The following is a 24,300-nucleotide window of genomic DNA, read 5'->3' on the forward strand; positions in this document are numbered from 1 at the left end:
GAAAACCAGCCATACAATAAAACTAATCTCCAAAGAACGAAGAACGAAGAGCAAACAACACCCTGTTGTTTTACGACACCCTCTTCACCTCTGCTCTACCTGCTTCCCCACCTTCTGCCCAAAAGACTTGGTTCAAAGTTCATTAAGAATAACGCATTATATACCATGTGTCTTGTGAACCAGTTGTTTATTTTTCATCTTTGGTCTATTGGAAAGGTCGATTGGTAAATTTGTCTCAATTTCACAGAAATCACTTGTATTATGAAAAAGATTAAAACCTTTAAGAAGGGGGTGTGTCCTCTTTTAGGGTCTCTAAAAATGTGACCCTTGGACCCTGGAGCATGGGAACTTAAAAACCAAAAGGTATTTTTATAGTTTTACAACCGATCTGAATATAAGCAGTAGTATATAAGCAGAGTGACAAAACATGACAAGGCGCGATTCTGTAGCTATATCAGCCCATAGTGTGTGTGTGTCTCCATGTACCACACTATTTACTTTCTAAAGGTCAGGTATGCATTTTTTACTCTAGGTGTATCTTTGAGAATTTGATGTTTTGTATTGTCACAAATGTATCTCTGAATTGGCTTCTAAATGTTTATGTAATTGGCATGATACAACTTTACCTGACTAATAATAATAAATTGTTACATTTGACTCTCTGAAGTTATTATTTTGAGTAGATTAATGTGTAGTCCAGTGTTTCCACGGTCTTGGAGCAGGGCAGCGCGTAATTGTTGCAGTTGAAGAATACAATGATAGAGATGATAGAGAGACTTTTTTTAGCTTCTTTTTAAGAAGAGACCAGGAGATCCAAGTGTCATTCAAATGCATAGGTGAAACAAATGTCACAGTTGTACCTTAGGATTAGCATTCACACTTGACTTAGGACAACTACCAGAACTGAAAGACAAAAGATAACTGTCTCTGGGCTTGGGCTTCCTGCTCTTAGAATGTTAATCACAATACACATTCAGCATATACTGTTATATTGGAATCTGTGTTTAACCTTTTATAAATTTGTAATACAACAATGTATAATGACAAGAGTGAATAATTTGTTATTAAATGCAGAGATGGTCTCTAATCAATTCGACGATAATAGGCATTATAACCACTCTTCCCCCTTCATCTAAATTCTTCCACAATTGCCAATTATGAATGGTACCTAAAATGAACAATCACTTTAAATTGGAGTCGGTTAACAGTTTTTAATTTATTTGAATCAGAATGATTGTTTAATGCACCTGACTGTTCAGTAAATTTAGTCTTTTTGCGTGTGCATGCAGGAAAGAAACAGCTGATTAAATGAAATATTGCCATAAAATATCTAATCAGTCACAACCTTAATGGGGAATAAATTGCTTTATTGCAGTTTTTGCAGCTAAACAAACAATTAATTAACTGAACATTGGTAAATAAACAGTAATAATCATGTAAAAAATTAGTTTAAGCCCGTTTCTATAGATCCATGTCCAAGTCTAAGCTGTGCTCCAGGTGATTGTGAAAGGCCTCTCGATGGTGTGAGACTGTGATGCTGCATCAAACTGCAGCTCCTGAACCTGAGGGAGAGGAAGAGAACAGACAGTGTAGATCAAAGGCAGCAAACACATTCAACGCATTTACATTATTTTAACTGTATATATATATATAGACCTTTCATAAAGCTGATTGATATTACTGACAAATATGAGGCAGGGCAACAACTCAGTGATTGTTTTGTCTCATATTTTTTATGTCTCATATTTATTATTGCTGAAGCTAATTTTTGTAATGTCTGTTTGATGCTTTATACAACATTGACTTTAAATGATCTTTTGGAGTAATTTCTCAGCCAATTTAATTGCCCATATAATTATATAGAAAGAATATATATAGAATATATAGAAGAAAAAAGACGGTAAATGAAGATTTCATTTTTAAGAATAGAATTAGAATAGAGTGCTAGAGTTAGAAGGTCAAATAATGATGGAAGAGATTGTATAACTTGCAATTGTACGTTTTTAATCCCACATTTCTAACTTTTAAACTTAAACTCAGTATTTGCAAGATCTAAACTCACTTTTGAAATTAAAAATCACCATTCTGACTATTACTACAATTTCTTTTCTTTTAGGTGTGAGTTTATATCTCACAGTTCTGAACTTAGTTGAATTTTCTAATACAAAATTCTAATAAAAACTCAATTCACTTTTTTTGTTTTATATTTAGCGGTGGAAACAAGTTTCCATTAAATTGCTCTGAAGATGTTTGCATGAAGTATCTCACCTCAGCGTTATACATGAATTCCAGTTTGGCATCAGGCTTTCCATTCACTTTCATGATAACTTGGGTGACGGGCGCTGTTACACCCCACACCTTCACCACACCCAGGGTCAGCCTGTCGGCCTCGGCCAGACCGTCTGTGAGAACTGAGCTAGTGAGAACTCCCTAAACATATAAACACACAGGACAGCTGTTACACACATGCACATATACAGTAGAAGCTGAATTCTATTGCAAATGAAAAGAGCTGACTGTAAATAATGCGTTGTTTTGTGGGGAAATGTATATAAATTGAGAAGAAATGTTTCTAAATAGAGAAGCGCCACAGCTGTTTGTCTTTAAGTGACCATCCAAATACATCTGAAAGATATGCACAAACGGCTTTCTTCAAAACATATGAAGTACCGAAGATGCAGAGAAAGTGGTCAAGAGGAAACGCTTGTTCTGAACAGTATCTGCAAGGAGAAACAAGAATAGAAGATTAAGAGAAGAACACGGAGGAACAATGGAAAGGAAAACAATGCAGAAAACAATACATGCATATATATATATATATATATATATATATATATATATATATATATATATATATATATATATATATATATATATATATATTCAGAATACTGTTTTATTGTCTGCAGTGCTGATAAAGTCTTACATGAAATGATGTAAAAACGAATGAATCCAACACAGGTGCATTGGAAATACATGCCTACATTTCATTCCATATATACAGTACAGCTTTACTGATGTAAAAGCTTGTTCAGTAGGGCACATAGTAAAGTGAAACAATGAAGAAAACGTTATGAACTAGATTTAGGACCAGGATTCTGGTACATCATTTTCAAATCAGATCGAGCACCAGACAAAGAATTACAACATTGCCAGATTCACAATCATCTGTTTGGGATGAAACTTTTTCATATCTATAAGAACCTAAAATGTTTGGGTGAAATAAACAGCTAATTGGGATCATCAAGTTAAATCAAAACCATTCAATTCCTCACAATTTCCAGATACAAACATACATGACTTACCAATTCCCTCTCCGTCATCCCAGAACAAGGATCCATGTGCTGAACCTCCATCATCAAGAGCAACAAGAAGACCCAGAGGATTCAGACGACTACAAGAAGGAAAAAAAGAGAATCTACATTTAATTACTAGACAACTGTATTGTGATATTTTAATATTTCCAAATGTATTTTTTTCCCAATTTCAAAACCGCCTTAATTTTCATATAATATTCTTCACAACACGCCTCACTTTCACAGTGTCTAAAACAGCTTGATCAAAGAGTGTGACTCTTTAAAGACGTCCTTTCTGAGAACTGAAGATGCACCTGTAGTGTGTGTTGTTCTCTGGTTTCTGGCAGGGCAGGATGTGGCCTCCCCTCACGTGCAGGTTAATTTTCGATAACGGTGTATCCATATCCACAAACTGTCCTCGCACTCCAACAACTTTACCCTGGGAGATAAATCACATACAATTAGATAAAAAGCACCCAATATACGGAGGGCAAAGTATCGCTGGTTGAACTTGTAAGATATTTTTAGAAATTGCAACAATATACAAATAAATATAGAATTAATTTATACATTATACTTTTAACTGACGGTTAGTTATATAGGAACGAGAGATCGACAGCTTCCCCAGTAATGCGGTCAATGTACCGGTCTGTCATGGTGAAGAAGGAGCTGAGCTGCAAGGCGAAGCTCTCGATTTACCGGTTGATCAATGTTCCTACTCCTACTTATGGTCATGGGCTTTGGGTCATGACTGAAAGGATGAAATCCCGGATACAAGCGGCCAAAATAAGTTTCCTCCGTAGGGTGGCCCCTAGGACCTATGGCACACTGGAGGGACTATGTATCTCAGTTGGCCTGGAAACGTGTCTGGGGAGAGGAAAGTCTGGGCGTCCTTGCTTAGACTGCTGGCCCCGCGACTCGGACCGGATATACAGAAGACGAATGGATGGATAGTTCCATTCCTTCATTCTCACTGGTCAGCAACTGTATTTTATTCACGGTATAGCAACACCTTTAGCAACCGCCATTAGCAACGTAAACAATCAATAATACAGCATTAAAACCGCTTCGTGTATTTTATGCTTTTGATTGATATTATATGATGTGATATATGATATATATGATGACATATATGTGTGCCTGGAATATTATGGCATCTATTAGTTTTCTGTTTTAGGTATGATTTAATATGTCCATATCTTCAGCAGTTTACACTGTAATGACACTTGCAATCTCACACTACACGATCTGCTTTGAAATTAAAAGAGGTTTTTTCAAGCAGATGTATGGGTAACACTTTATAATAATGTTCAGTTGCAATTCATTCATAAATGATTAGTTTAACAAGTGACATGTTTTGTAGATGGAGTTATAAATCATTTTCAAGCGATCAGATGATGATGAACTAATTTAAAAAACATGACTATATTAGTTATTATAACTATATTATAACTATATTAGTTCATCATTAACTAATTACATATAAAGTGTGTGAGAAAAATGATACAGTGAATGCTATTCTCTGCTATTTTTATTTAAGCTCCATTAGATGAGAAGCATGTTCAGAACATTCTCTTGCTGTTTACTGTCGCTCTGCTTCATCATGAAAAACCTTTTTAAGGTAATTTTTAAAATAATAAATAGTATAATATAAAAATATATACAACAGAAAAAATATTGAACTGTAAAATAAAATGATAATACACAAACAAATGTATAATTATTTATAAATAATATCCAAATAATAGACAGAGAATCAAATGCATTAACCTATACATTAGAATTATAGCATGCAAAACTGTAAATAATGAATAAAACACAAAAATAACAAATAAATTCAATTATAAATAAAATGCCCCATTGGGACTAGAATAAGATAAGCCCTTTACACAATACAACATGGCTGCTGACTTGACTTAACTTGACTAGATCTTGCTAGTAGAAATATTGCTTACCGTGTGGTAGTCGTACCAGCGGGCATTTGGCACATATCCCCTGACCATAGTAACACCCTTCACAAAACAAAATCAATGTAAAAAAGAACAAAAACAACCCATTGTAACATATAGCAACCATTTAGCAACAAGAATGAATATACACATTAAAATACATATTTAAAAAAACAAATCTAAAACAATAAGTTGTATTTGTTTTATAACATATTAATGATATAATTACATAGATCATGGAAATCCATCCTTATTTTTTACTTAAGAGATAATAGAAATAATATTTTGTTATGTTGTGCATATTATGTATACAATAATATAATACTATGTAATTGCTATTACTCCCATAAACGTTAATAGAATAAATTTATCTGTGCATGTAGGTCAGCGTAAACATATTAGAGTGTACCGGGTCCAAAGCAGCTGTGATGAGAAGCGCAGGACCCCAGAGGAACTGCCGGTCGATGCTCCATGTGCTTTCATCTGTGACAAATCTACAGACAGAGAGAGAGTAAAATGCACCCCAGAAAAAAGCAGAGTATGATTACTTTTTTATTTGAGGCACACACTGTAATTATGTGTTATGTACTCTTGCCATGGCAATTAAAATTTCCATGTTATGCAATGCAAATCCATAAATGAATGTTTTGAAAGTAAAGTAAACTGAGGGAATAGGAAGCAATCACTTCTCACTTCTGTTGACTTTGGTAACCAGGAGCAGTCCTGGTGTATATTTATCTTACAAAAACCAATGCATGTACTTCAGGAGGCCTTAATTCACAATTTTTGGGTGAACTAACTCTTTAATGCTCAAAAGTCTCAAAAGACTTTTGTACTGAAAGGGACTGAAATTAGATTGTTTTAGCACGGTTGTGGGAAATCTTGTTGATTGTTCAAACTTCACAGCTATAAAAACTACAAAACATGAATACTGGAAAACACTTACTCATGCAGCAGGGGTCTGACCACAGTGTTTCCATGAGCGTGAGCTTCATACATCAGTGTGTACAAATATGGCAGAAGGGTGTAGCGAATATTCAGAACATCGCGAGAGATCCCAGCAAACTCTGGTCCCCAGGCCACGGGATCCTGCCTCTGTGAAAGTCCACAAAAAACTCAACAAATTAGAATCAATCAATAAAAATTTCTTCTTCTACAAATAAATTTGTAAGGGCTTGAGTAAACGATGACAGAATTACATTTTTTTGGATGAACTATCCCTTAAACACTGGTTTAAAAATCTTAAATCTGTCCATAAAAAGTGTTGTCAAGTGTTATCTTACTGGCATGTTTATGGTGTTGTGGTTTCTGGAAAATGGATAGAAAGCTCCAAGCTGCATCCAACGCAGACACATCTCGTATTGGGCAGTGTTAAAGAAGCCACAGATATCAGCACCAGTCTAGAATGCACATGGAAAGGTAGAGGAGACATGGAGAGAAATATAACTACTGTGTAGATCAGTGGTCCAATCTTGTTTCTGTGGAAAGCCTTTGAACAGCCCAAGAAATAGATATTTTCTCAGCTTTTTTTTATTATTTGTTTTATTTGTTTCAAGGAGTTTGCATAACAACCTTATAAACTAGATGAATGAAATAACTGATTTGCCTTAATAAAAAAATTTTCTTGAAATTTCAAAGTCTAGTGCGCGGCACACCGGTTGGGAACCACTGGTGTAGATCTCTGTAAAACTGAACCCCAAGAGCCATCTCAGCATAGAAAGGCTGCATAACAATGAGAAACAAAAAAATAACATTCTAAAAAGTTTTTTTAAAGTCTGAGGTCATGGTTCTCAGTCAGAAAAGAGTAGCTTGTCCCCTATAGGTTGGTGGAGATCTCCTGCCTCAGGTGGAGGAGTCTAAGTATCTTAGAGTCTTGTTTATGAGTGAGGGAATGATGGGATGAAAGTGGCCATTTGTCACATTTCTTTTAATAAAGATAGTGTAGTGACCATCTGTGTCTGTTAATTTCATTTGCAGCAGTTTGTAAGTCATCTATCTGAAGACTCAGCTACTTATCCACATGCGTGTTGCATTAGCACAGTCATGTCTGACAATAGTCTGACTATAACGTTATATAGCCTATAACAAGCTCTCACACATATACTACTAACATCCCACTAACATTTTGGGAGTACAATTTTTTACATTTGTGGTTTCAACAACCAAATGCATTTAGACTTGGCCAGTTTAATTTTGTAATGCTGCTCAGATCACCTTTTTACACGACCTCTTTTCACGATCAGATAGCTATCCAATCAGACAAAACACATGAAGTGTAAACAGCCCCTTACTAAATATAATTCCTGAATCCTTCCTATATTGGGCAGCCTCATATTGCACTGTCTCTACTACAAGAATTCTCCCGTACAGCTTCAGACAGCAGCTCCCCTAGTGGCGGCCAACACAAGCTTGATCGACAGGCAATCTGTTCAACCATAACACAGAATTAGAAATAAACAGAAAAGAGCTTATTGCCTTGTGAGTTACACAAAGACGAGAAAACACTTATATAGTCATTCATTTAGTTGACAATCATTCATAGTACGGCAAACGATCAGACAGGAGCGCAGGATTTGAATTAGAAATAGATCCATGCCTTAGCACAGTTAAATAAAATATGCATGACTACCATGGAAGAACATCAGACTGGAAGACAAAAACTATGAAAAATGATTAGTTCACATGCCACTTCCATTAAAGCTCTACAGCAATCCACAAAAATACAGCATCTATAATCCCAACATCCATTCTATTCTTCACAGCATCTTGATGCTCAAATATCTACTTCAGTCCTGATGCTACATCTAGAAAAATTGACTTTCAGCAGATCAGCACAATGCTCAAACAACAACTTCATTAGAAAAACTAAAACTAAAAACTTTTCTGGAATATTGGAATACTGGAATACTATGACCAGCTTACTTTCCAGAGAAGGGAAAACACCGCTGCCCTACAGTCAAACAGACAAGCACCCATCCCTTCCCTTCCCTCGGCTGGCCTGGGAGCGCCTCGGTGTTCCCCCGGAAGAGCTGGAGGAAGTGACTGGGGAGAGGGAAGTCTGGGCGTCCCTACTTAGGCTGCTTTTCCCCTCGCGACCCAGACCCCCAGATAAGCGGAAGAAAATGGATGGATGGATACATATATTTCCAATTTAAATAATAATAACAAAATTAGTATAATAAAATTTTAATTAGTATAATATAATTAATAAAAGAGAAAGTTATTTATCAATATGTTGAGCAGTAGTAACACTTCTACAATCTTACAGTTAACCAAAGCTTTTTAAACCAAAACCTTTTAGCTGGGATACACTCAACTGAACTAAAATGCAAATAAGAATCAGCAGCAAGTGCTGTGGCAGGACAAAAGAGGCACTTACATAAGGGATGCCAAATATGCTGAACTCCATCATGCCTGAAATACAGAAATAAAAGATTTTTGTTTGGTTTGTGATCAGAATGTGACCAAAGTTGAACTTTCAGATTCATTACTAGTGTTACATAATCCTTCAGAAATTATTCTAATTATTCTAATTTAGAATGAGTACTAAATATGAACAATAGCAATGTTTATCTTCTCGAAAAACCACCAAATAATGAGGTATATTATACCTATGATGGACTTGAGAAGCTGATCCCAGGCGGAGTAGTTGTCTCCCAGCCAGTGTCCTGCCCAGCGACCACTAGATGGATATGTTGAACGGGTAACTATGACACCTCTCTTTCCAGTGGTGCTAAGCAAAGCACTGTGAAACACACATAACACAAACAGCAATTAAAACTCATTCTAGAACAACAGAGAAATAAATTTAGTATTAAAAACTCACTCATAAGTTGGTTTGGTGTGAGACCAGCCATATAAGTTGTGGACATCATAATGCTTGACGCGTGTGCCATCAGCCAGGATTTGCTCACTATTCATGCATAAAGTCTTATGGTTCAGGCCTCTGTGCATGGACTCCAGAGCTAAAAGCCAAGCACATTTTGGACAGAAAGTGCTAAATACAGTTGCACATGTTAATGCTTGTTAATAGTCCAACAAAAAAAAAAAGGAATCCAAAAGGTGGTTTATCATTCAGCTACATCAAAAATGGCGTGTTATTTCATATTATTGAACAGTAAGGAGTTGGGATCCGAAATCAGAATGCCCATGTGCAGTAAGTATATAAGTAATTCTACATTACTAGTAACAACTTCGGATGGCTGCTCACTCTGGCATTAAGATGAACATGCTAAATGTGATAAACGTGAAACTAGATAAATGTGCAAGTGTTTCTGTATATCAACAAATCTTGCGCATTTGGAAATTAATGGAAACAAACAGGATGTTTGGAAATAGGTTGGAAATTAGGTTATTATGAAAATACCAGAGATGACTTGGATATCACAAATAAACTATAAATTGGTGCAGTGTAAAGTGTTTATTGTCTTTGTTATATTATTTAAAATGATTATTTATCTTCTGTTGACTCAGTTACAGCGATAGCTCCGATGAGTTCCCCTACTTCTGTGACTGTATATATGTGTATTTTCTGTGCGAGGGAGCCCTCTGGCATCCAGTATGAATTAAACAGACATCATGTGTTTATAGTGCTAGTACACCTTTTTGGCGGAAATTTTATAAATTTTTTTATAGGTATCGGTTCACTGGAATCAATTTGGCTCTGGTTTTGTAAAAAAAAAACAAATGATTACCCCACCCTACTTACGGGGCATATATGGAGGGTTTTCCAAAGCTGGATCCCCTAGACATTTCTCTCCGACGGTGCCATGAACAAAACTGGCTGGCTCATTCATGTCCTTCAGAAAGCAAAACATAATTACAGCATTATTATTAGTGATATGACAAACAGTGGTGATATGTAAATGAGCGTTAAAATGGGGTTTGACCATGTTAAGCCTCCACCTGTTCTTGAATAGCCCACCAAGACTTTGTCAAGTAGGATGTATTCCTGAATTATCCTCCTTGTTGAGATTTCAACAACATTCAAAAGAATCTGTCATTTTCCTCAATTTTACAGGCATTTAATCATAATAGTTAGAATCAAATGTGTTTTTTAGAAGCAACAATTGTGTAAAATGTCATAGAGAACACAAATTTTAATTAAGTTGGCTTAAGAACATACTGCTATTGAAACTACTTCCTCTCCTGAGGCTCAACACAATCTTCTCCTAGAGCTTTAAAGCTAGAGCCACTTAACTCTGATCTTCAGACTGTTCTGAAGAGTGTTGCTGTCTTTTCAAACTGATCAACATAAAATGATTGTAACCACACAAATCCTATAGACTTACATTGATGGAATGTTCAAATGAGTCAAGACTCTTAAACCTTTTAAACTACTTTAAACTAAAGATAAAACCCTCAAACTTTGAATTAGAAAATTAGTTTCAAACTTTCTGGTCTGGCTTGTTTTCTCTAAAGGTCTGTCTTGACTAACTTTTTTTATCTAGTTCATGAAATTGCTTTACTTTTCATTCCAACATGAAACATGACAAAAAACAAAGCACTTACAATCCAAAGTCCATCAAACTTCAAGACGTTGTTATAAAAGTCTTTAATCTGCTGTGCCCACCAATCTGCTGTACTGCTCTTGAAGAAATCAGGGAATGCCACAAAAGCTCTGAATAGCTGGTAGTTTGAACAAAAAAATCTTTGGGTTAGACAAAGTGTATGTTGGATATTACTTTATGATTTTTAATTAACTTCTTATGTATTCTGAATGTTTACTACAGGCAGTGGGTGATGGGTTTCTTTGGCTGATGCTATGGGATTTGCATTCTAACTGGTTGATACTATCGATGATCGTATCTCTTGACTGTATTTGTAATTATAGACCACTGTACTGATGATATATTGGAGAACAAGTGAAAAAATGTCCAGCATTCTTAAAGAGAGAGAAAGAGAAGGTAAGCAACATATAGAGAAAGATGATGAAGCAGAACAAGAGAGAGAAGCAGATACCTCTACTTGAGTATCCCAGTCCAAAGAATTATCCACAGTGATATTGGGATAATCAGGCCATACCTTCAACACACAGGAACAACAGATAAAATTATAGGATCATTACTGCTTTCAGTACATTTCTACATCATACCATATACTGTATGTCTTAAAACATCAGGTTATTTAATTACAAACCGGATTCCAAAAAGTTGGGACACTATACAAATCGTGAATAAAAACTGAATGCAATGATGTGTAGGTGCCAACTTCTAATATTTTATTCAGAATAGAACATAACTCACGGAACAAAAGTTTAAACTGAGAAAATGTACCATTTTAAGGGAAAAATATGTTGATTCAGAATTTCATGGTGTCAACAAATCCCAAAAAGTTGGGACAAGGACATTTTCACCACTGTGTGGCATCTCCTTCTTTTTACAACACTCAACAGACGTCTGGGGACAGAGGAGACCAGTTTCTCAAGTTTAGAAATAGGAATGCTTTCCCATTCTTGTCTAATACAGGCCTCTAACTGTTCCTTATAATGCGCCAAATGTTCTCTATAGGTGAAAGATCTGGACTGCAGACTGGCCATTTCAGTACCCGGATCCTTCTCCTACGCAGCCATGATGCTGTGATTGATGCAGAATGTGGTCTGGCATTATCTTGTTGAAAAATGCAGGGTCTTCCCTGAAAAAGATGACGTCTGGATGGGAGCATATGTTGTTCTAGAACCTGAATATATTTTTCTGCATTGATGGTGCCTTTCCAGACATGCAAGCTGCCCATGCCACACGCACTCATGCAACCCCATACCATCAGAGATGCAGGCTTCTGAACCGAGCGTTGATAACAACTTGGGTTGTCCTTGTCCTCTTTGGTCCGGATGACATGGCGTCCCAGATTTCCAAAAAGAACTTTGAATCGTGACTCGTCTGACCACAGAACAGTCTTCCATTTCGCCACACTCCATTTTAAATGATCCCTGGCCCAGTGTAAACGCCTGAGCTTGTGGATCTTGCTTAGAAATGGCTTCTTTTGCACTGTAGAGTTTCAGCTGGCAACAGCGGATGGCACGGTGGATTGTGTTCACTGACAATGGTTTCTGGAAGTATTCCTGAGCCCATTCTGTGATTTCCTTTACAGTAGCATTCCTGTTTGTGGTGCAGTGTCGTTTAAGGGCCCGGAGATCACAGGCATCCAGTATGGTTTTACGGCCTTGACCCTTTCTCACAGAGATTGTTCCAGATTCTCTGAATCTTTGGATGATGTTATGCACAGTTGATGATGATAGATGCAAAAGTCTTTGCAATTTTTCGCTGGGTAACACCTTTCTGATATTGCTCCACTATCTTTCTGCGCAACATTGTGGGAATTGGTGATCCTCTACCCATCTTGGCTTCTGAGAGACACTGCCACTCTGAGAAGCTCTTTATACCCAATCATGTTGCCAATTGACCTAATTAGTGTTAATTGGTCTTCCAGCTCCTCGTTATGCTTAAATTTACTTTTTCCAGCCTCTTATTGCTACTTGTCCCAACTTTTGGGATTTGTTGACACCATGAAATTCTGAATCAATATATTTTTCCCTTAAAATGGTACATTTTCTCAGTTTAAACTTTTGTTTCGTGATTTATGTTCTATTCTGAATAAAATATTAGAAGTTGGCACCTACACATCATTGCATTCAGTTTTTATTCACGATTTGTATAGTGTCCCAACTTTTTGGAATCCGGTTTGTAAAAAGCTCCAAACAAATCATCAAGTCTTATTTACTAATGGATATTCCAGTTTAGGACTTGCGTAATGCAGCATACAAAAACAGTTTTCCATCAGTTTTGGAGGAAAAACTACAACATAAACAGCAGCACAAAGTATTGACACTGGATCTGATGAGTTCAGCGCTGCTTTGTGGTAAGATTTGGTTTGTTTCACTGTAAAACATGCATTTTGTTTGAGAGAATTCTGTAAACTGGTATGATAATATTACAATCAATAATGTACTAAGTAAATGTATTTGTTTTCATGATTTTTAACAGTTATCGAGCATGACTTCAAGATGTTATAGTAAAACTGACGTTTTAGACGTTATAGTAAAACTGGCTCCATGCACTGCAAATGTTTTGGTGCCCTTTAGAATTTGTGAATCACAAATGTCAACCTTTTCTGATAATTATTGACATTCAGACTCTTGCTGCACTGGTTTGGTTATAGTCAGGTCAAAATGGGACAAAATGGACTAGTAATTTTTCTAAAAACCTAAATTATAAGTGCTGGCTAATGCTAAAAGCAAATGATGTTCTGAGATCACAAAAAAATAACAGATTCTTGTGAGACTCTTTCACCCAGATATCACACTATAGAGACTGTGTCTGTTCCCCGAATTAGAATACACAGAGAACATCCAAACCAAATTAAAAGCAACAATTTAATTAATGTTCAACAAATAAAAACTACTTATAATACAAAGAAGCAAATGATAAATCTTGACTTGTTAAATATTAGATCCCTTTCTACAAAAGCACTTTATATAAACAATTTGATCAAAGATCAGAACCTAGATTTTCTCTGTTTGACAGAAACCTGGCTAAAACCACATGAATACATTACTTTAAATGAGTCGACCCCCCAAAATTATTGCTATAAAAATGAGCCAAGTTTAAAAGATAAAGGGGGAGATGTTGCTACAATTTATAATAATATTCTTAGTACTTCTCAGAGGGCAGGCTTTAAGTATAACTCATTTAAAGTTTTGGTGCTGCATATAACATTATCTATAGAATCATGTGCTAGTGATAAATACCCTGTCATGTTTGTACTGGCTAGTGTATACAGGCCACCAGGGCACAGCACAGATTTCATTAAAGAATTTGCTGATTTTCTAACTGAGTTAGTACTGGCCGCAGATAAAGTCTTAATTGTTCTGAACTCTGTTGGGATTAGACAACATGTGTCTGGACCTACCACTGTCAAAATCATATTCTAGATTTAATACTGTCACATGGAACTGATGTTAATATTGTTGACATTCTGCAGCAAAGTGATGTTATTTCAGATCACTATCTAATCTTGTGTGAACTCTGTATAGTTAAACCTGTAAACTCTGCACCTTATTACAAGTATGGTAGAACCATCACTTCCACCACAAAAGAAAGCTTTCTAAATAATCTTCCTGACTTATCTCAATTCCTTAGCACATCCAATACAACACAAAAACTAGCACTAGCACTTTAGATACAGTTTCTCCTTTACACTTAGGAAAGATGAAAGAAAACAATCTGACTCCATGGTATAATGACAACACACGCACCCTAAAGAGAGCAGCCTGGAAAATGGAGCGCAGGTGGAGAAAAACTCAATTAGAAGTATTTCGTATTGGTGGGAGAGTATCCTGTCATACAGAAAAGCATTAAAAACTGCTAGATCTGATTATTTTTCATCTCTTTTAGAAGAAAACAAACACAACCCCTGGTGTTTATTCAATACAGTGACTAAATGAACAAAAAAAAAATTATCAACAGGCGCTAACATTCCCCAAGAATATAACATTAATGACTTTATGTACTACTTTACTTTCAAGATTTATACTATCAGAGATAAAATTGTAACTCCACAGCCGTCAGCTACAGTATAACATCAAATAGTGCACTATAAATTACACTCATTCTCTATTATAGGAGAGGAAGAGTTGTACAAACTTGTTAAATCATCTAAACCAGCAACATGTATGTTAGACCCTATTCCATCTAAACTATTAAAAGATATGCTTCCAGAAGTCATAGATCCCATTCTGACCATTATTCATTTATCATTGTCATTAGGATATGTTCCCAAAACATTCAAACTGGCTGTAGTTAAGCCTCTTGTTAAGAAAACACATCTTGATCCCAAAGACTTAGCAAATTGCAGACCAATCTCTAAGCTCCCTTTTCTGTCAAAGATACTAGAAAAGGTATACTCACAACTATATTTATTCTTAGAGAAAAATGGTATCCGTGAGGATTTTGAATCAGGATTTAGACTGTACCATAGTACTGAGACTGCACTCATTACTAATGACCTGCTTCTATCATCTGATCGTGGTTTTATCTCATTATTAGTGCTATTAGATCTTAGCACAGCATTCAATACTATCGTAGGCATCGTATCGTATGCATAGTCGATATTAAAAAAAAAAAAACTGGATGATGAATAAACGGAGGTGCTAATTGGACTTAATCTAGAACACAGTCTAACACTTGATGGCTGCACTGTTAATTCTTCATCATCAGTTAGGAACCTAGGTGTGCTTTTTGACAACAATCTTTCCATCGAAAACCATGTTTCTATCATCTGTAAAACTGTGTTCGTCCATCTTAAATATATAACCAAATTATGACCTATGCCCTAAACATCTGCTTTCATGTTTATGACCTCTAGGTTAGATTATTGTAATGCTTTATTGGGTGATTGTTCTGCTACTCCAAATGCAGCAGCTAGAGTCCTTACTAGAACTAGGAAGTATGATCATATTAGTCCGGTTCTGTCAACACTGCACTGGCTCCCTATCAAACATTGGATAGATTTTAAAATCTTATTAATTACCTATAAAGCCCTGAATGGTCAATACTTGAGCGAGCTCTTATCACATTATAGTCCTGCACGTCCGCTGCGTTCTCAAAACTGTGGCCATTTAATATTACCTAGAATATCAAAATCGACTGTGGGCGGCAGATCCTTTTCCTGTCTAGCACCTAAACTCTGGAACAATCTCCCTAACTTTGTTTGGGAAGCAGACACACTCTGTCAGTTTAAATCTAGATTAAAGACACATCTTTTTAACCTAGCCTACACATAACACACCAACACACTTTTATTATTCAAATCTGTTAAAGGATTTTTAGGCTGCATTAATTAGATCAGCTGGAACCGGGAACACTACTCCTAAAAAATGATGTACTTGTGACATCGTAATAAGAATGGCATCTATGCTAATATTAGTCTTATTTCCTTCTTAATCTATTTCTAGATGGTGGATCAGCACCCAAAGATTATATTCAAGACCAGAACACCTAAATTAACCCCGTAGACAGATTACTGATGCACACACACACACTGGCCCCAACTGAGTCTGGTTTCTCCCAAGGATTTTTTTCTCCATTCTGTATGGATGGGGTTTTGGTTCCTCTGGCTTGCTTTGTTGGGGACACTTAACTTATAGTGGTTATCGTCGAATTGATTACAGAGACCGTCTCTGCATTTAATAACAAATTGTTCAATCTCATCATTATACATGACTATCATTGTATTCTCCTATTTTTTATTCTCCTATGCATTAACACAGAGAAAAATGCCACCGAACCATCGAGTCAGGTTTCTATTATGAATTCTTACAGATAATCATATACATCTGGGTATGCTAGACTCTGTGGTATTTAGTGTCTTTGTAAACTGGCAATCTAGGAGTTCTGCTTGAGGCATAGTGGTTAGTTACACAGACTTTCTTTAATTCCATCCAATTAGGCATATACTGTTGTCTAATGTAGATAGTCGTATAATACTTAAAATCACAAAACATGCAAACCAATGTTTTAAAAGCTAGAGAGTTTATAGTACATCTGAACATGACGGACCCCAAACTTAGACCCCACATAGAAAAACATACTATCAAAAAAAAAAAACCTCAATCAATATGCAGATGCAAGAAAAAGTAAGTTCATTTAATTTACTTATTTTTAATTTGTAGATTCCTGGTTTTGTGCTTAAATTGGTCATGAAATGTGATTTGTAAAGTCACAAAGATGTATCAACAAACGATATTTCAAAGCTGATAAAACACAACCAGTCACAAACAATTCCACAGATATAGGGTTGAGGTCTGGGCATTTTTTGACTTCAGAAGGTGGACTATATGTTATATACACCACATTACGTACATACATTTACATTAATAATTTGCTACAATATTTTATAAATTTATTTTATATATTTCCCATGTTGGAAGATATTGCAAGTACAGAGGCGTTGTGTGTGCTGTGAACATGATGCTACTGTAGATCTAGACAACATGCATTAATACTTCTCACAAATAAAAATATTTAGTATTTATGAAAATTAACAGTCAAATGCAAACTCAGAATATGCCACAAACTTGCAGTAATTAAATATGTTAAATAACACAAATATATATATATATATATATATATATATATATATATATATATATATATATATATATATATATATACAGTATATATATATATATATATATAGAGAGAGAGAGAGAGAGAGAGATTTTTTTAAGTACAATGCATGTTATACTTATATTTTTCCAAATACTTATATGTAATTACATCCATAATTAATGTCTGCACTTACATTTATAATCACTCAGTTCTCCCGTCTCTTACTGCTTAACCCATCCTTACACCTACTGATACCACCAAACCTGTCCCTAACCTTACTCGTATCCACCTAGTAGTAGCAGAAAAATTCTGCAATAAAATCTGACTTGACTAGTTATTTTTTTAATAAAACTATTTTTTTATGTAAACACATAGTAGTTAAGGCCACCTAAAACAAACTGTGACCATATGTTTAATGGTTATGTTGAATAAAGATATGAAAGATGATGACTGTTTGTATTTTAGCAACTTTTTTAATAATTGATTTTTGTGTCTTTGGTGAAAATCAGATCAATTTTCAGGACCAATTAATGCAGAAAACCAAACAATACAATTGATTCACTTACTTTTTCTTGAAACTGTGTGTTCTTCTTGTGTTTGTCATACCTTTCCCCACACAATGTCATCGCTGAGCTCGGGAGGCCATTTGATGAAAATGTCTTTTTCAATCCCGGTATCAAATGCAGGGTAGGAACCTTTTGTCTCATTGGCTGCTATAGCTGGATCCTGAAGTGCACAAACAAATAAATCAGTTTTGGTACAGAACACATTTCACTGCATTTTTAGACAGAATAAGAACAGCATAATACTGTACATCATCCTAGATGCAGAAGCTTTTTTTGGGTAACCATTTTATAGAAACAACTTAGTTTTTCCAGGTAGTACAGAATTGTTCATACCAAAATGAAGATGAAGCGCATCCCCTCAGCCCTCATGTCGTCCACCAGAGCAGGCAGTCCCTTGAAGTTCACTTTGTCCAGTGTAAAGTCCATCTGCCTTTCCATATAGTCAATGTCTGCATATTGAACATCCTTTGAAGAATCAAAGGTCAAACATTATGATCGCTGAACCTAAATGTGATGTGATTGACTGAGAACTTTGCATTGAAAATTTGATTCTGCAATACTGGGAGCATGATGTAGTATCCTGTGGGTGGATGCTGTGCAGTTGCTCTGGGGTTATTAACAGGCCCTTATAAGAATTCTGTTTTCATATTTTCACATTTTGATGAGATGGCTTACATAAGGAATTTTAGCAGCTTTCATGTCTCTGTAAAGATCTGCAATCTCTGCATCGTTGGAGTAGCCGTAACGACAAAGCTGGAACCCTAGCGACCAATATGCTGGCAGAACTGGGCGACCTATCATCTGTCAAACAAATATTTTTTACTTTTTATGCAAATGCATTTTAAAACATAAATATTTAAGTGGCTAAAGAGAATCTAACAGTCACCTCAGTGTACTGCTGAACCACAGCTTCTGGAGTGGGTCCCATCACCATGTAGAAGTCCAGGATTCCTCCGACGGTGCGGAAGGTCAAAGCTGGAGTAGGCAGGAAGGTCACATCTAAAAGAGCAAAACAGGAACAAAAAGAGAAAACAATGACATCATCCCGGTGACTCAATGCATTGACTTTTTCTTTTTTTTAATACACCTGCACTTAACTGCAAATATTAGTGGATTTTTATGGCAGATAACATTACTATTCCAGAGCAGAATGGCTTATGAAAATGTTTTGTGATTTTAAATCTGCAGTTATTAGGGTTACAGGTTGCAGATAATCCCTAAATACAGCAATATGTATTAGTATTATATGTGTTAGACATAAAACACATATAAAACATGAGTCTTGTTTCTCCCAAGTTTGCTTAGTTGGGAACACTTCATTTCCAGCGATTATCATCATTTTGATTGCAAAGATACTACTGAGCAGAGCTGGACAACGATCTCTGAATTCAATAATGAAACATTTATTAATACATAAAAGCACATTTGTATTGTATGCACACATACAAATATAATCTAATTAAATGTTCAAAAAAAATTCTAAATCTGGACTGTATAACAGACAACTGTAAAAAAAAAAATTATAATAATAAATACAATTCTTACAATTGAAAGTGTCTTCATTGCTTTTGTCCATGAACAAGCTGCCAGCTGGTCAAGTTTAATCAAACAAACCATCTAAAGCTGGTTTTAGGTTAGACCATAAAAACACCATTTATTTACTCACCCATGGCATTGCTGTTGAGCAGGAGGACACCGTGAGCATTTTTTGACTTCTCCAGACCCATGTAGAAGGGATGGACTCCATAACTGTTCAGTTTATACTGGAGATAGGCAGAAATGGATTCTAGTTTGCTGAGGAAATATAGCTGCCCATGGGTTGATGTAAATAAATACAATGGACTTGAAAATATCGATTGCTAGTAACAAATAGAACTGGGGAGGAAAGCAACACTAGATTCCCAGGCTGCCACGCTCTACTCTGCTCCCTCTGACCCTCCTTCCCAGAGATTAAAACATGCAAAAATAGTACACAATGAATATTAAATGATTTTGCCATTCACCCCTGGAGGCTGGTCCTTGGAAAACAGGCCATATTTGTGATAGTTGAGGTCATGTTTGTAGCTGGGGTGCTCTGTTTCACCAAAACCGTAGATGTAGTTTGAGGGGAGGAGTGTAGAGATCTCAAGGAGCTGATTGGAGAACGTAAGCCCTGGCACAGCAGAGTCCCATCTAGAGAAAAGAATATGATTTGACAAAATGGCTTCTAAATTCACTTTTAACTTTTATAGTTCTAAAGCATTGTAAACTACAGTCAAACTAAAGAAATTCTCTGGACTTTTCTCTCTTAACTCTCTGGAGTAATCAGCTGTGTTACTCACATGGTTTCTTCTGTGTCCTTTCTGATGACTTGAATCCCGAAAGGCTTGTTCTTGATCTGAACCTTGTACAGTCTGTTGTTTTCCTCTGTCTCTGGTGTGGCGGGCAGGTCAAGGGGAACAGGGACCTCATAGCGTGCATTGCTTGGGTCAAAGATCTATATTAGGAAGACTAAAATCAATCTTAAAAAATAACTATGTTTAAGACTGAGATTATTTATTTTCTTTAGCTACAGTTCACTCAAAAATGAAAATGACCTCATGATTTACTCACCCTCAAGCCATGGTGTACATGAATAATGTGAACTATAATTGGGACATATTGCTTAGTGAAATTAGTCAGGTCCACTCCATGGACAGTGCAAATATTACAGAATACCAGATTTTTGTACAGTATGCATGGCTTTATAAACCTGTGTTTGAATGTGTGTATGACATAACATGTATTATGCATTCTTCATAAATCATTGAAAGCTGGAAGTTTTAAACTTATCTATTTTTCCAGCACCTTTAGTAACCCCCCTGGAGTCGTGTGGGGCAGTTTTAAACTGTCTATTTAGTCACTGCCTTGGTCGTAATCATACATTTAGAAGATCATACCTTCCAGCGCAGGCTTCTGCTACTCAGGTATGTAATTTCTACACGGAGTTTGTTGATGTCTCGAGATTGAGAACGTTGACTTGGGAAAGCCATATTGCGCTCTATATCTACGGTGATGCCACTCGCCGTTTCAACCACGTTGCCAGTAATGTAGCCGTGGGTGTCGGGGTAATAACACCAGGGCTCATTGGGAAAATTTGAAGGCTATTAAAGACAATAAAAACACTTTGAACAGATAAGTTAAATCATATTACAACAATAACAGGAAATATTAGAGTCTTTGAGAATGCACAGATCAGATGTTGAATATCTTCTCTCTCTGACCTCCCAGATGCAGCCACGGGCTTCACATTTGGCTTGATCGGAACCTGCTTCAGGATGGCAATCAAAATGCCTAGAATTCCTGTATCTATTCTCCCAGTTGACTGTGTAGTTCTTCCCCAATTCCAGCTCCAGGTTTCTCAGGTACAGCACCTAGCAGACCACAAATACCCAATGATTTACAGGTAGATCGTGCATGTCTTAGAAAAAAAGTGGGATGAAGGATCTAGCATGTGATTAGAGGAGCATTCATTCATTCATTCATTTAAATGATTAATAGGGTGCATCAGTTGCTTTTTTTAGGGTTTGTAGACCTAAATGAAATACCTGGAAAAGGAATTTTATTTCACTAATCTCTTTAACAGAGTTATTTAATCATGTCCAGAATTTCGGTGGGGAATGTTGTACTAATCCATAGCTTTCAAGTTTATAATGAGGGAAACTCCTGCAAGTATATTCAGTGTAGTAGATTATACGAGTTAATAAATCCACACAGTCTAGCAGATTAAACCAATCATTTGAAAACAGTGTGAGTGATTCAGTACAGCATCTTAATTCTTTTCACATTCTTTGAAGTTTCATATCAGCACATCTCATCTGCAATACACTGATCTAAAACTTTTGTTTGTATTTCAGGACCTTTGACAGAATTGTCAGAATTCTCTAATCATGTCATTGTTGCTTCGTCACAAAAATGTATAATTTGCAAGCCAAACTCGTTCGCTACAAATTTCAAATGACATCCAAAGCCACCTTGCGAGTATTGATTTATTTTTTATAGTTTTTGATGTTGATCTTAAATTGAGCAATTAATACAGTTGAGAGCCCTGCATGGGCCTCAGCTTTAGGCCTTGGACCGAGATGCAAACAGCTGTGTAGGGGGCTTAAATCTGGGTGAGGAACAGTCAAACTCTGTTACCAAGTTGAGGTTGTGAAAGAAAGTTTCATGTCATGTCAAGATTGAGCACAGTAACAAGACACAAGGTAGTTAGACTGCATCAACAAGGTCTCTCCCAGACAAAGATTTCAAAGCAGACTGGGGTTTCAAGATGTGCTGTTCAAGCTCTTTTGAAGAAGCACAAAGAATCAGGCAGCGTTGAGGATCGAAGACACAGTAGACGGCCAAGGAAACTTAGTGCAGCAGATGAAAGAAACATCAAGCTTATTACTCTTCGAAATCAGAAGATGTCCAGCAGTGCTATCAGCTCAGAACTGTCAGAAACCAGTGGGACCCAGATACACCCATGTACTGTCTAGAGAAGTCTGGCCAGAAGTGGCCTTCATGGAAGAGTTGCAACCAAAAAGCCATACCTCCGACGTGAGAACAAGGCCAAGCGACTCAATTATGCACAAAAACATAGGAACTGGGGTGCAGAAAAAATTGCATCAGGTGCTCTGGAATGATGAGTCAACATTTGAAATATTTGGCTGTTACAGAAGACAGTTTGTTTGTTGAAGGACTGGAGAGCGGTACAATAATGAGAGTCTGCAGGCAACAGTGAAGCATGGTGGAGGTTCCTTGAATGTTTGGGGCTGCATTTCTGCAAATGGAGTTGGAAATTTGGTCAGAATTAAGGATGTTCTCAATGCTGAGAAATACAGGCAGATACTTATCCATCATGCAACACCATCGGGGAGGCGTATTGGCCCCAAATTCATTCTGCAGAAGGACAATGACCCCAAACATAAAGCCATATATATATATATATATATATATATATATATATATATATATATATATATATATATATATATATATATATATATATATTCACATTGACTTGGTGGGTGGGTAGAAAACTGTTTTACCTTCCTGGTAAAATTGTAGTTAATCTGGGACTCGGTTAGAGCATTAGTAGTGGTGCCATCTGACACAAGCACAGAGACTGGAGCTCCATTCACTCCCATTATGGTGATGTTCTCAAACTTCAAGTTGTTTGGGTCTGTGTAACCATTGTGGGTGACGTGCATTGTCAAGACATCCTGATGCAGCAAAAAAAAAAAAAAAAAGATTTGTGTAAAAGCTGACATTAAAAATTATATATATATATATATATATATATATATATATATATATATATATATATATATATATATATATATATATAATTCAGTAATTAGGATGACGTACATTAGCCACGGAAAGCTGGTAATGAATGTAGGAGCCAGATGAAACAGTATCTAAGAAAAGGAGAACAAGAAGTTATGAGTGATTCAAAAAAAGTGTTATTATTAGTAGTATTACTAGTATTTTTTTAAACATTTGGGTAAGTCTTAATCAAAGTGCTGTTAAAGCACGAGCCTAAACCAGTATAAACCAACTTAAACCAGCATCCTAGCTTTAAAACATACTAAGCAGCATATATGCAGATTTATACGACCTTGCCAACACAGATGATGTTTGTTTGGGAAAAAAGTGAGTTTATTGTATACAATTATATATTTAATGGGATTTAATTATAGTGGTCCTTGCAGAAATGAAATATAAATGCATTTGAAGCACGTCTAGTAAAGCAAAGCTTAAAAATGGCTTTAAAAAGCCTTGTCTGAAATTTTGAAACACTTTGAAAAGCTTAAAGGTTGAATTAAAATGTTGAAATTTAAGTCTGGGACAGAAAAGGGAGCACACAAATATGTTTCTAGCATGATTTATCGCATTCTTAGCATGTTTTAGCACAATGTTAGCATGAAATAGCATATTGCTAGCATGTCGCTAATGTGAATTAACATCTTGTTAGCATGTTTCAACACTTCATTAATGTGTTCTCAACAAACATTAGACGTTGTATAGACGTGCGGATCTTGTCGATATTAAGTTGGTCGGTCCAGGACCTTATCTGTACATCCCCTCGACGTGCAAATCTGGTGCAGTTTGGACATCATACTATGGCACATAATCAACATCGTTTCAACGTTCAAAATTGATGTTTCAATTTTTTTTGTGATGCTTTATTAATGTGCAGAGTTGAGGTACGGTCAACTTTAAAAGTCTGGTCTTGAGTACAGCTTTTTAAAGGACTCATGTCATGTACTTGGATGCAGTTTTACTCGGATTTGACACAGACTTGAGCCTTTTGGACTCTAAAAATATGTCTGAGTCCAACCGAGTCTAGGGACAGTTGATGAAAGCGTACTCACAAAAT

The 24,300-nt window shown here is 36.1% G+C and overlaps 1 protein-coding gene across 1 annotated transcript in view; it reads right to left on the minus strand.

Annotated features, from left to right (window-relative positions):
* Positions 1–1,350: 1,350 nt before the first annotated feature.
* Positions 1,351–24,300, minus strand: part of LOC122335490 (sucrase-isomaltase, intestinal-like) — a 38,722-nt gene continuing 15,772 nt past the window's right edge. The window contains exons 23-48 of the mRNA XM_043233372.1: positions 23,289–23,338; positions 22,967–23,140; positions 21,161–21,310; positions 20,837–21,040; positions 20,240–20,394; positions 19,922–20,090; positions 19,585–19,681; positions 18,805–18,917; positions 18,594–18,719; positions 18,252–18,383; positions 17,959–18,078; positions 11,207–11,269; positions 10,757–10,873; positions 9,954–10,044; positions 9,072–9,210; positions 8,857–8,990; positions 8,625–8,659; positions 6,529–6,645; positions 6,192–6,340; positions 5,655–5,739; positions 5,252–5,308; positions 3,611–3,735; positions 3,306–3,394; positions 2,671–2,720; positions 2,269–2,430; positions 1,351–1,562 (exon numbers count right to left, since the gene is read on the minus strand). Of these exons, the coding sequence (XP_043089307.1) occupies positions 1,482–1,562; positions 2,269–2,430; positions 2,671–2,720; positions 3,306–3,394; positions 3,611–3,735; positions 5,252–5,308; positions 5,655–5,739; positions 6,192–6,340; positions 6,529–6,645; positions 8,625–8,659; positions 8,857–8,990; positions 9,072–9,210; positions 9,954–10,044; positions 10,757–10,873; positions 11,207–11,269; positions 17,959–18,078; positions 18,252–18,383; positions 18,594–18,719; positions 18,805–18,917; positions 19,585–19,681; positions 19,922–20,090; positions 20,240–20,394; positions 20,837–21,040; positions 21,161–21,310; positions 22,967–23,140; positions 23,289–23,338 (2,984 nt within the window). The 3' untranslated portion in view covers positions 1,351–1,481. The remainder of the gene's footprint in view (positions 1,563–2,268; positions 2,431–2,670; positions 2,721–3,305; positions 3,395–3,610; positions 3,736–5,251; positions 5,309–5,654; positions 5,740–6,191; positions 6,341–6,528; positions 6,646–8,624; positions 8,660–8,856; positions 8,991–9,071; positions 9,211–9,953; positions 10,045–10,756; positions 10,874–11,206; positions 11,270–17,958; positions 18,079–18,251; positions 18,384–18,593; positions 18,720–18,804; positions 18,918–19,584; positions 19,682–19,921; positions 20,091–20,239; positions 20,395–20,836; positions 21,041–21,160; positions 21,311–22,966; positions 23,141–23,288; positions 23,339–24,300) is intronic.

The sequence above is a fragment of the Puntigrus tetrazona genome, unplaced genomic scaffold, assembly GCF_018831695.1.
Source record: "Puntigrus tetrazona isolate hp1 unplaced genomic scaffold, ASM1883169v1 S000000793, whole genome shotgun sequence".
Taxonomy (NCBI): domain Eukaryota; kingdom Metazoa; phylum Chordata; class Actinopteri; order Cypriniformes; family Cyprinidae; genus Puntigrus; species Puntigrus tetrazona.